Source organism: Dipteris shenzhenensis, chromosome 8 (assembly GCF_047967505.1).
Source record: "Dipteris shenzhenensis isolate YYH24624 ecotype China chromosome 8, Dip_SZ_1.0, whole genome shotgun sequence".
Lineage (NCBI taxonomy): Eukaryota > Viridiplantae > Streptophyta > Polypodiopsida > Gleicheniales > Dipteridaceae > Dipteris > Dipteris shenzhenensis.
Genome location: NC_141603.1, coordinates 53,640,422 through 53,653,067, shown reverse-complemented (window position 1 = coordinate 53,653,067; position 12,646 = coordinate 53,640,422). Strand labels below are relative to the sequence as shown.

Sequence of the window (12,646 nt, the reverse complement as noted above, 5' to 3'; positions counted from 1 at the left end):
ACATGAAACCTAGAAGACAAGTAGTCGTCTACTGAGGTTGCATAACTCATGTCAAAGGATAAATAAATTTCAACGAGGTATTGTAATCCAAAGAACAGGTATATGCCATGGGTATGGCAGCTCTAGATCTAGCACCCTCCGATTTATGGAATTTTAGCGTGGTGAGCTAGAGGCCTAGGGCCAAAGGCAAGTCCCGCATGCCTGGGTCTATCAGGGTCCTAGTATCCTCTCCGCTCTCTAGGTTTCATTTGGTTCAGAGAGTCCACTCTTGAGGTGGCACCGGAATAAATAAGGTGGGGGGAAAGAGTTCTCCATGACGGTGTAAGTGCCTCACATAGTAAAGCAGGCTCTTTAAACAAAACAAAAAGAAGAATACAATGGCATCATGAAGGAGTATGTATGGGATTGGTTGATGAACCTCATAGACTACCAATGGGTCTACAAAGTAGATAAATACAAAGAAACATGGGTTGTAAAAGTGCATCCACCACTAAAATGGAGTGTGGTGGGATAGTAGACCATACGTTATAGACATCGACTCCACAACCCCATAGCTTATTAGGTTTTGGGATGAAGCAAAGGTCAACTTTATGATACACTTTCATATTCAATTTTGACTATGCATCATGGTCTAGCTCTTTCTAGATTAAGGGCTGAGTACATGTCTCACTTACCAAGTGTGTTAGAGGTCATATGGCTAAGATAGCTCTTAATCTTGATGCAACCCAAGATGGAGCTCGCAACGATCTTTTCTTACATTTAAAGTGCCACAGCATTGGCAAAGAAGAGATCCAACCACGTCAACATAAATTATCAATTCATTCAACATCACGTGGACTTGGGAATTATTCATTGCTCCATTGTCCCTTTAAAAATTTAATAGTAGACTTGTTCACCTTGATGATGAGACCACCAATGACATGTGAGTGGTAACATATGTGTTATTGATTGGCCTGCCCATGTGTGCATATGGTGTATATGTATATACATGGTATATTGAATCAAGGTTATTCTTTGAGTCTTTATTGAGCTTTAGATTCAATGTAAATATGTCTAAGAATTTCAGGTTCTCCCATTAGGGTGTCTTACATACAGTATCATGTCGATGAACATAAGTGTGCACTTGTATAGCAACACATCTCTTGTTATGAATGAAACCACTCCCCTATTAAACATTTTTTGCCAAATAATTTTTGCAATTTGCTATCAAATTGCATCTACTAAGAGCTTTGAAAGATATGATTGGCTTTGTAATGATGTTTACTTTGTCTCTGGTGGCATTTCCAAATGTACTTTTCACCACTTATTGAATTTTACAATTAAGAATAACATCAATAAGAACAAGATTAATGCAACAAAGATGTACATACAACAGAGGTCACGTTACATCTAACACAAGCATAATCCCTAGCAATGTTTCATTGCACAAAACTACCATCGTACCTCCTTCAACCTCGTTTCCGAACCACCTCAAACAATAGTTTGATCATAATGTTCATTGTTTATAGTCTTACTTCATGTTACTCGTAGCATTGTAAGTCTAATTCATATGGCCAATTCTATTTCTTGATGATCTAGTCCAAGCCAATTTCTCCAAATTAGCTTATACCTCACTATGAATTGCCTTACAAATCGTTTGCCAGTATGTTCTCATGTAATTGCATAAGACTCAAACAATATGGCAGTAAAGGCACTTAGGTTTGTTGTTTTATTAAAATTTACTTATCTTGGTAGCTACATTTTTTGTCACTGTCTTCCCTTGCCCATGCCTTTCTATTCTAATTTTGGCTCTCTCTCTCTCTCTCTCTCTCTCTATCTCATATTTTGTTCATGTGTGATCTCTCCCCCTCCCATGGCCAACCCTCTCATGAGAATCCTCCTCCTCTGTCAATAGGGCAGTGCTATCAAGCACAGCATGTGCTCTCTTGTTGAAATTAGTTAATATTACTTTCATGCACCATGCAAACTCTATCGAGAATTTCATTTGCATGCTTTATTTGTTATGTTATTACATTTCTTGACATAGTATTTTAAATGTTTTTTAAATTATTGTCTAGAATCATTAGTATTCTTTTTAGAATAAATTCCAAAGTTATTTTAAACCTAGATTCTTGTTAAATTACACATGCACATAAATTATGATAGCAAATCAAAATCCCTCATTTACGAATGACTTCCCAAAAGGTTATATTGGGTACACAGCCAGACTGCCTTTTTGTACAATCAATCAATACAAAGCTAGAAGCTGGAGACACTAAGAATAAATTGAGTTTGTCAAATCACTTCAATGGGCTTGATTGCAGGTGTGAATCCGTGTGATCAAAATTGCAAAGATTCTTGAATATCGAGTTAACATCAAGTTCCATTGAGCTTTTTCACCTCACTCCTAATGTGTGGATTTGGAATGAGTCGATCAGAGCACAATCTATCTATAAATCCATAAGGAGTAGCTTTTGCTTTTCTGTAGGCCTTGAGCAGAGCACAGTATGATTTATATGTGCACAAGTATCCTACATCCTTCAGGTTCTTCAGAATTCTCTCTGCACGTTGCACGTCACCTTTCTCTGCATACATTTCAAGTAAGGCTTGATATGAAGCATACCATGGCTTGCTCTGGCGAGACATTCGGGTTGCCTTTTCAACCATGTGAAGAGCCTCCATGGCTTTCTTATCCTTACCAGCCTTTGCATACATCTCAATCAGTTGGTGATAAGTTGAAGGGCCAGGACTCAAGGATGTTTTAGATATCTCTTTCATTAAATCCTCTGCCTTCTGGATCATTCCCTGATTTGAATACACAGAAAGCAATGAATTATACTGCTGCAGATTCTTGGTACCCACTTTGCTCATCATTTGCTCAAAAATCTCTTCTGCTTGTTCTGTTTTGCCAACCTTTCCAAGCGATTCAATCATAATCAAGTAGTCGTCCATGCAAACATTTGGAGCACTTTTGATTGAATCCCAGATCCGTTCGAGTTCATCTGCTTTGCCAAGTTGAGCATATTGCCTCAAAAGCATTTGATTCACTGGACCTTTCCTTCCAAAAGGACTAGTCTCTACCTTTTTTATTGCTGCCTCTGCCTTATCATGCAAATCAGCATTTAGATAACACTTTGCCAATATATAGTAAGTTGCCGCATTGGGCATCACCTTAGCATCATTCTTTACCCGCTTCCAGACTTTTTCCATTCCAGCAACATCACCTCTTCTTGCTCTTATGTCAAGTATAATATTATACGTGTACACATCAGGGTCTATAGCTTTTTCATCCATGGCCCGCAGTATGTCAGCAACTGCATTCATGAGTCCGTTCTTCTTATACAATATTAATAATTGGTTGTAGAAGGAAGTTTGATGGCCAAGACCAAGAGCTTCCACTTTCTGAACCAACTTACTTGCACTTCTCTCCATATTATGCTCAACATATGCTGTGAGTAATACGCTGTAAGCCATAGCTGTTTGGAATGGCCTAGGAATCGTTGCAAAATAATCAACCGCTTTCCGTACTCCATGTACTTTGGCAATCAAATCTAGACGGATAGCATAATCAATCTCTGTCAACTCAAAAGGTTTCTCTATCATAACCCAATCAGATACCTGCCATCCCCAAAAAAAACCCCCAAAATTTTGAGTTCGGGGACAGAACATGTGTCATTATCCTGCTGACAAAATGAAGATCACTGAGTGAAGGATCAACAATGGAGCCTTTAGGGAATGATGCAAACAAATAAACTAAGATTTTGACAATACAACAAAACATACCAATCTTAAAAATAACAACAGGTCATACCTTCACATATCAGTATTAGTTATCCATGGCCCACCCTGAGAGCAAAGATTATAAAACAAAGTCCAGCACAATACATGGAGCTAGAAGCTTCCTCCACGAAATTGGGCAACTGGATCAAAGGCCCTTTTAGCTGGGAAGGGATTAAGGCAGACAGATAAACAATCAAGATCTTTTCCTAGCATTCATGATAGACAGCCAAGGGTGAAGTATCCCTCTGAGCTATGTCTGCAGCAGTCAGCCTCCTCTGGACCTCCTGGATGTGTTGCTGGCTTGCTGCTCCAAACTGCTCCCTGAAAGGCTGCTCCACAGGTGACAGGATGATATGAGCCTTGCTTGGCTCTCCTGCTTATAGGCCCCAAGGGGCCCTTAAAACACGCGACTGGTCAGCCCTGCTGGGCAGTGACCCGACCTTGGTCTGCTGGCATAGACAGCAAAACAAGGATTGGAAGCTGATCACAGTAACATGAAACATTTTGAAAGCTGAATGTGAAATCTGAAATGTCAAAAACAAAAGAAGTTTCAAAAACTGATTTTGTATTCTGGTTCTCAAAAACATATTCTAAACTTACAGTCCTTATCCATCCATCTTATTGTTGAAATATAGTGATCAACATGAGCCCCCATATGAGTACACATGGGAAGGATGACATACATCATAGGATGGGATGAAGGGGGATGGATTAGGGCTGCCCTATGTGGCCAGCGATCTGGTTGTCACAAGCTTAGAGAAATCATCATATTCATTATAGGGCAGCCACACTTGTAAGCACTTGGGGCTGGTTGTCAGCCCACATTTAAGGCAGGCTGTGGGGCTGGAAAGAGCTTGTTTGGCTTGCCGGCCAACCTGGTTGGTCAGCCAAACAGCCTGGTAGGGTCCTATAAATGGACCAGAGGCCTGCCCATTGAAATCCCCTTTCTTGCTCTTCTTGGCCCCAAAGGTGTCCTGCACCCGCCTCTCCCTGGCCAACCTGTTCCAGGCCTTTCCAGGCCCTGTGAAAGCTTCAAAGAAGACGTCATACTGTCACGTGGCAGCCCAGACATGTACACCTCTGTTCCGTGCTGATCTGGCCATCAAATCTTCTCTTGGCAGCTCCGTATTACAGCCCCAAGCTCCACAGTCCCATAATGATTCCATACAGTTCGTGTAGCCAGATATACCTCTTGGGGTGTGCTGCCCATGTGGCATCCCCGTGTCTTTGCTGGCATCCCTGTGTCTTTGCTTTTCTCTGCTTGTTTGCTGTCTATGGCAGCCAATGTGCTGCCCACGTAGCAGCCCCAACATACTCAAGTCTACCTCCCCCATGTTCTCTTCTTATGGAGCTTACAGATAGGCAGGTGACTTTTCCAACATAAGATGGTGATCCAAGAGTGCAATACGGAGATGGAGGAGAATCCTCGGGCTGACGACTTGCAGATTTAGATAGTGGGACCTTAATTCAGGTTGGAAACAGCTGTATTATGCATTTTTGTTGCTGAAAAGTTTAAGAATGCACTTAATACCATCTCGTCTACGCATCTAAGACTACATGGAGAAGATGGATTTTGAAATTGTGAGGCTTGCTCCTGCAGATGTTGCACGAAGAAACATTGTGAGGTGGATTGGCAAAAGCACATTTACAAATTTGAATTCAGTGGTGTGTTTTATATTCTTTGAGGTCAAAAGGACCTTGCTCAGGGTCCTTCAATTTCAACTATGGAGGTTTGTAAAACTCAAGATGAGTTTTTGTTTCTTTGTTGTACATTTGTTGAGTCGTGTGGATTCACTGACAGATTCCTTGGCTACCCAAGACAGGGTGATGGCCTTATTAGTCGATCAGATACGGGGAGATGAGTTAACTTACGGGTTAACTCCGGAAAGGAATGTTCCACATAAGTTTGAATTGATTCCAAGGGAAGAACCGGTAAATAGGCTGCCTTATAGGTGATTTGTACAAAAGAATCTGAGGTGCCAAAAAATACCTCCAGCTGGGGCAGATTCTAGGGGTAGAACTTGTAAATAGAGCGCCTTATAGGTTGAGTTGTACAAAAGAAGATGAGGTGCCAAGGCAGCTGGAAGAATACTTCAAGCTGAGCAAATTCAGCCTAGTTTCTTACCTTTTGCTTCGCCAGTTATATTGAAGAAAAAGAAAGATGATACTTTTTTATTGTGTATCGACTATCGAGGGTTTAACAATATAACTTTTAAGCACAGATATCTGATAGCACATGAGTTTCTTCTAAGACTCTATTGGTTCTTTCAGTCTGATGTTCTAATTCAGATGATAAGCTGAACTGAAGACTAATGCTATACCCAAAGACTCTAGAGAACCTAGTGATCTAGGATCTCTGTCTAAGATGATGTGCCATGGTAAACCATGGGCATGGAGAGAGTAAAGGAATCAGCTGGCTTTTTAAATCTCAGAAATCGAAGAGGGACGGAACATAGAAGACTAGACACCACTAGACCACATGGGCCCTGGAAAAGGGCTGGATAGCAGCCAGGTTAAGACCCCTTCCACGGGGCATACAAGGGTGCAACCAGGCCAGAAGATAGGCAAGAGAGCTGGGCACGGCCCAGCAAAAGGTGCAAGGAAGAAGGGCCTTTTATGGGCCCTGTACTGTAGCACATGATGGTTGGCCAGATCTGTATTCGGCCAGCAGGGCAGTCCACAGGATTCCACAGACAAGGTTGGCGCAGATCTGGGTCAGCCAAGCAGCAAGAGAAAAGGGGGCCTTCAGTCCCCTATATAAAGCCTTCATTGGGGGCCAGATGGACATGAGTTTGAGACAGTTTGCAGTCATGTGTGGTGCATTCCAGGCTCAAACAGTGGGCTGATATACACACACTGTAAGAAGGTAATTCCAGCACTTGTAGGGTGCACTCCAGGCAACCAGCAAGGTGGAGATTGGCAGCAGCATGGGGCAGCAGAGGCACTAGCTGCAAGCAGAGAGTTTACAATGTTTTCAAATCGCTGGTGTGCAAATATATCCGAGTAGGTAGGGCCTGCTTCAACATCATTAGCATCTTTTTAAACCGTCAGAGAGCTCTCAACAAATGCACCACCGGTATGGCCTGCCCCTACCCACTCCTAGTATACTGAGTATGTAGGGCCTGCTATAGCAAATATATGTGTGGCCTATCATGAACTTCACAAATGGCAAATGCCTTGTCCCATTTTTGAAGCCATGCTTAGAGGATGTCCGTATTTTTGTCAACCATTCTATATGTGTATTTTTTAGGCCTATAATTTAAGATAGACCTTTTTCATTTCCAATATATGGACGCTAGAGTGTAGTTCCATGACCCCTTTTCCTTTTTCTTCCCTAGAGAGTCTACCAATCAAGGAGTGAACGGTTTGTCATAACTCTTCTTGCCCTTCATTTGCATGCAACTGGTGTGCCGTTAATTGCCGCAAGGCATCCTCCAAATTTCCAATTCTAGCATTTAATGAACTGGGCTCACGTGCCATGGGCACAAAGCCTGTTGTGTCAGCCGAACATACGCTCTTACAAAGTTCATATAGGATGTATCATCCTCTACCTCCATCTCTAAGTGGTCTATCCACCTACAATTGATTTTGTCTAGTGTTGGTTTGTTTAATTGGGGTTTTCCTTTTATCTTTTATCTTTTTTCAAACTCTCCTATAATCAAAAACGGATCTGGTTTCCATATACTAAGGAGACCAAAACTCGTGTACTTTCCCAGTACTAGAAAATAACTGCACTGCAAAAACCCGAAACTATACCTTGAAAACAGAGGAACTACAAAACTTGATCAAGCTGATTTAAAAGAAATAGAAAGCCGCCTAGTCCAACTTGTCCTTGCAGGCACCTCAGATTTCCACCCCCACGCCGTGATGATATATGTTTGTTTTGTAGGGCTCGAATCTCTTGCAGGCGACAAGCTCATTCCCATCCAACGCATCAGCATAAATGTAAGCAGCATAGCCAACAGTCACTGGGAAAGTATTATTCCCTTTGCTATACCGATTTGTTGTATTGGTTCTGTAAACAAACTCTCAATGTGATCCCCTTGTGCCGCCTATAAACCCGAAGATCCACATGATCAAACTTTGCGGAGCACAGTCATGATGGGCAAATTGACATTATGACCTGGTCAAGCTGATGCACGATCAGCCAAATATTATTTGCATCAGTTTTTTAGTGAATCAACTTCACATACACACAAAACCTCAGTCAATCCAATCTGGACTTAGCATTGTCACAAGGCCTCCATTGGCCATATAATTGTACAAGAGAAGTTTTGCATCTCCACCATTTCTTCACTAATTACTCACGATTATATACGCCAATCTTCAGCGCTTTTTCCTCTTATTGAATAACTAACTGAGCGAAGAATTGCCGAACTCGCACGCTCAACACCCAGTACTGCATCTCCCAATCTACATAAGTGCATCACCACAAACAACCGACGCCTATCAACATAGATTAAAATTACTACAATTGGTTATTATCATCAAATGGCGACCTGTTTCAAACCATCCTGCAATGGAGCTTCCATCGAACCAAGATTTCTTCCACCAATCCACCTTTGGCTCTGATACCAACTATTACAATCAAGTTTGCTCTCTACCGAAACTACTCACAGGAGTCTAAGTTATCTTCTCCACCCAGCCAAATGCATAAACCTCACGCCCTTGCTGCGATCAATCGCCCAGCTTCGGTGATTCAATCATAAAAACATGTGTACATTCATTCGCAGTATGAGACTCATGCCCCCAGATCCCTAGAAGGTCCTTTGCTATATCTAGCTCCGTGCTAAGCCACCTTCTAGATGTCTCGGACCCTGATTATCAAAGACCTCAACAATTAAATCCTTAACCAATCCTTACAACACATCAAGCCCATTGGCCTCTCTAAGGACTTTCTGTCCCCGACCCATCCGAGGTCCTGCTACATATTAACTAGAACGTGAGAAGAACCAACAAGAAAGCATTGACTAACTTCGTCAAATGTCATCCATTCAAACATCCATCGCCAATGATCAGCCCACAGTTTTCAAACAGGGTTCTGTAAACTAGGATTAGGTTTCAAATGGGATCTCATGGGCACCTACAAGCCTACTAAGATACTTGATTGTGGGTGCCAAACTCGGTAGGTGTTCATGTGCATTAGAGTGTTTATGTGCATGAGAGCATTTCAACAGATTCCAACTAGGTGAAGGCATGTCAGGGCACAAGATCAGGCCCAAGGCAGCTGCCAAACAGGTACAGCTATCAGCTGTACAGTCCAAGTGGAGGCCAAGCAGGCTGCAATGTCATCAAATAATTGCAGATCTGTCCTAAGACAGCAAATAGCCAAACTGCCAGCCACATCAATACTTGCCAGCAGTAGACACGTCAGCAATATATATCTAGATGAATCCAGGAACATGCCCAAACTCATCCTCTAAAAACACAACATAGTGCAGTTAGAATCTCATGATAGTCACTCATACGGTTGAAAACCATAAACTCCATCATGCATAGCAGGGACTAACTACTATGACATCCCCGCTGATGTCATCAGTGCCCAACAGTGGGTGTAGACCAGAGTATAAACATATGCTCTCGCACATACACCCACACATACTTCAGCATCCATTTATACAAAGTCTTCGTACTGAGTTTCTATTATCACCCTGGAGGTGAAGGGCTGACTCAGCCATGATGAAGGCTGGCACTAATTAGAAGGCTAATCAAAAGTAGTCCAAAATCTCTTCATTTAAGCTACAACTGCTTGTGAAGACTAAACGATTTCATTTTAGTCTCTCCCAAACAGTTAACATAACTCAAGTCTTCTGCTGTGAGCTGGGTTTCTCTCTTGTATTCCAATTAGCACTCACACTTTCGCACTCAGTAGATAGCGTCCTCATGCATGTTACAACAACGAAGGACACATAGACCTGCAAGACTCACGGGAGGTTGGACACAATATTCGAGCTCTCATCCCATTCAGGGCATCCGCATAGCAGCATATGGCACTAGACCAGCCTTGAGGCAAGGCCGTCGCACCGCCACCATAGAAGAGAACCCATGACGATTCCTCATGCCTGTCAATTTCTACACGATAACAAATCCATCCATAGGCCTACACCTCGAGCAGCACTCTCTATCTTCTTCCACACCCTCCGTGCTATCACATTCCCAAAAAAGATGTCTAATCCCTTTGATTGATCACCTACAAAGGGGACAAGTTGGATTAACCTTCACCCATCTACTCAATCTTCCATGCACAGGAAGCCAACTCTGCATAATCTTCTAGAGGATAAAACTCCCATTACCAAAAGGAAAACCCTTCCAGATATCCACAAACCTATTCTTCCACCAACCCATGCCCCTGCACAACCCCCGATTAAAATTCAAAGAAGGCACCAATGACTCTTTCAGCAGTAGGAGTCTGTATACAAACTCTGGCTGAACACATTCCTCTCCCAAACAAATAGTCAGAAGGAAAAAGCTTAGACGATGAAGAACCACCCCTCATGTGACCTTTGGAGATTAATAAAAGAACTTCTTCCCTATCCAACATGAACTCTCCCTATTTGCTATAATGTACTGCTATCCCTAAGCCATTATTTGCAAATAGAGGAGTCGTTGAAGGGCACAGCGAACAGATATAACAAAATCCTACATGTCTATTCCTTCTTGCAGGGTAAAAAATGGTGATGCCTATGAGAACGGAAAATTATAATTACAAAGTCAGTCGAAATTGAGTGAAAATAAAATTTTGCCAGCGTGCCAAAAAAAGGAGGAAACACAGGGACCCAAATAAATTCAGTATATTTCCTTGGCCCAAGCAGACCATATATTTCATTGATGAAATCAGAAGCTTGAAATTACAAAGCTCCAGATCAAGAATTTTATAGGACTTTTAAGTGCCTCAACCAGTTCAGATACAAAAACTGATGACCATACGGCAGCAGGTGCATCCTCCCACTTCAAAATGCATAAATATAATCTGAGCTTTCAAGGCAAGTTGGCATGCTTCTGTGAAGGCATCCTAGCTCTACTACATAGAATTAAAAGAGACATACGACTAGAGTGTTCCATCAAATTTTCAAGACATTGATCCTAATACATCGTTCCTCAACTATCTTGTCAGAAAGCTGAATTAACAAGAGATGAGAGTAAACCTCTAGTGCTCGCTTATAATTTGACCTTCTGCGCAATACAGTAATTGTGAAGACTATGACATCCCTAGAAATCGGATTGCCTTCACCAACCCAATCATTCATTACATCTTTGAAAGACTTTGATTTCTTGACTACAGCTTCCTGCAGCCTCAACCAAAGAGGCCGTTTCTGATCACTTGGATCCTTTGCAATGTCATCTGTCGCCACATCTAATAAACTTCCAGGGATGATGAGGGGGTCACTTGCTGCGCTGATTTTAACATCATTGTATGAATCTTCTTCTCCACCATCATCCTTGGCCTCCAGGTCTCCGCTGGCTTTAGTAGGTGTGGAGGTACTAACTGGTTGCTTCTCTGGGCCCAATTCTTCATCGGCCAAGTCCTCATCCGAAGAAAAGCCATCAACCAGATTCTCATCTGAATCACTCGTAAATTTTTCCTCATCTTCACTGTCAATGCCCCCTTGAGTTGCAAAACCTCGCCCATCTATAGCCACTGGAACTATGCTACCTGCTCGCCCTGAGGTATTCCTTTTCCCATGCTGTAAATCAACGCCCCAGAAAGATTCGCAAACAGCACCAACCCTGGTAAGAGGTTGATGTGCGATCGTTCCCAAACCCTGCTTGAGGTTCCCACTACTCGTAGCACATTCGTAATACCCGTATGAAGGTCTCCATAATCTTTCTACAGATTCTTTAGCTGGACGTTGATTTACAAATGACCTGTTATTTAACAAATAAAGTTAAGGATCTCTCTCTCTCTCTCTCTCTCTCTCACTCTCTCTCTCTCTCTCTCACACACACAAGCACGCACGCACTATATACTCTCCGTGCTTGTAAGACTCGCACAGACGTGCGCGCGAATTTCAAAAATGAAGCATAACAAGTCTGCTCACCTTTTATAAGCGGGTATTCTCGACGCTTTCCACATCATTGATTCTTCTAAAAGTTGGTCTGGATTTAAGATTATGGCGGACTGTCCTGCCAACCGTAAAAAACAAGCGAAAGAGAATGCAACCCTCTTCTTCCCTCTCACAAGAAATGCCAACTCTCTCTCTCTCTCTCTCTCAGCCCACGTACCCAAACACACCCACCCCTTCAGTCGCAGAACCGAATTACATCTCGCTCGCTCGCTCTCTCTCTCTCTCTCTCTCTCACACACACACACGCAATTACCCAAACACAGCCACCCCTTCAGTCGCAGAACCGAATTACAAACAGCAATGAATCACATTCGCCATCAGGCAACGAAACGAACCGCGCTTGGGAGCATCGAGCCCGATCAAACGAGGCATATCAAGCAGGCAACCAAAATCTCACGCGTCCTTACTCCTCATTTGAACAATAAACCCTGAACCCTAATATGAGTGCTAACAATTTTATTCTCTTGCTTTTGAGTTAGCACACTCGAAAGCCAATGATCCCCATTTTCCCCACAAGAAAACATTTCCCAACATGGAGGAATCTCTACACTTTTTAATCAAAAAGAAATGCTGGAAAAATCGAGTCTATCCTATCGTCAAGTTGTCATCTAGAGTGCCCACCGGCCCTCACATATATATAGCACATAGCAAGACCCCAGCCCTGACATATCACCAGGTTCTGACTCCTTCCTACGAGTTTGGTGGTAGCCAACCACACATTCTATAGGAGCTCATAGGAGGACTTCAGTCCACTTTCAAGCAAAGGGTTGCAAAAACCGACTCATCATTAGAAGTCTAAGTTTAGTTTTCTTGGGAAGGTG

At 42.5% G+C, this 12,646-nt stretch overlaps 1 protein-coding gene across 1 annotated transcript; it reads right to left on the bottom strand.

Annotated features, from left to right (window-relative positions):
• Positions 1 to 2,162: 2,162 nt before the first annotated feature.
• On the bottom strand, positions 2,163 to 12,318 carry LOC147899678 (pentatricopeptide repeat-containing protein At1g07590, mitochondrial-like). The gene is made up of 3 exons (XM_087378109.1): positions 11,799 to 12,318; positions 10,905 to 11,625; positions 2,163 to 3,597 (listed from the first exon to the last, which is right to left on the bottom strand). The coding sequence occupies exons 1-3, from the start codon at positions 11,834 to 11,836 to the stop codon at positions 2,356 to 2,358; spliced, it is 2,001 nt and encodes a 666-aa protein (XP_087234235.1). The 5' UTR covers positions 11,837 to 12,318; the 3' UTR covers positions 2,163 to 2,355.
• Positions 12,319 to 12,646: the final 328 nt, after the last annotated feature.

Bases quoted from the DNA above. Each gene is read 5' to 3' on its own strand.
- LOC147899678 (XM_087378109.1), bottom strand. From the start codon at position 11,836: ATGATGTGGAAAGCGTCGAGAATACCCGCTTATAAAAG. The intron at 11,626-11,798 runs GTGAGCAGACTT...GTTAAATAACAG, and splicing joins AGAATACCCGCTTATAAAAG to GTCATTTGTAAATCAACGTC. The intron at 3,598-10,904 runs GTTTACTCTCAT...TGGGGATGGCAG, and splicing joins ATTATAAGCGAGCACTAGAG to GTATCTGATTGGGTTATGAT.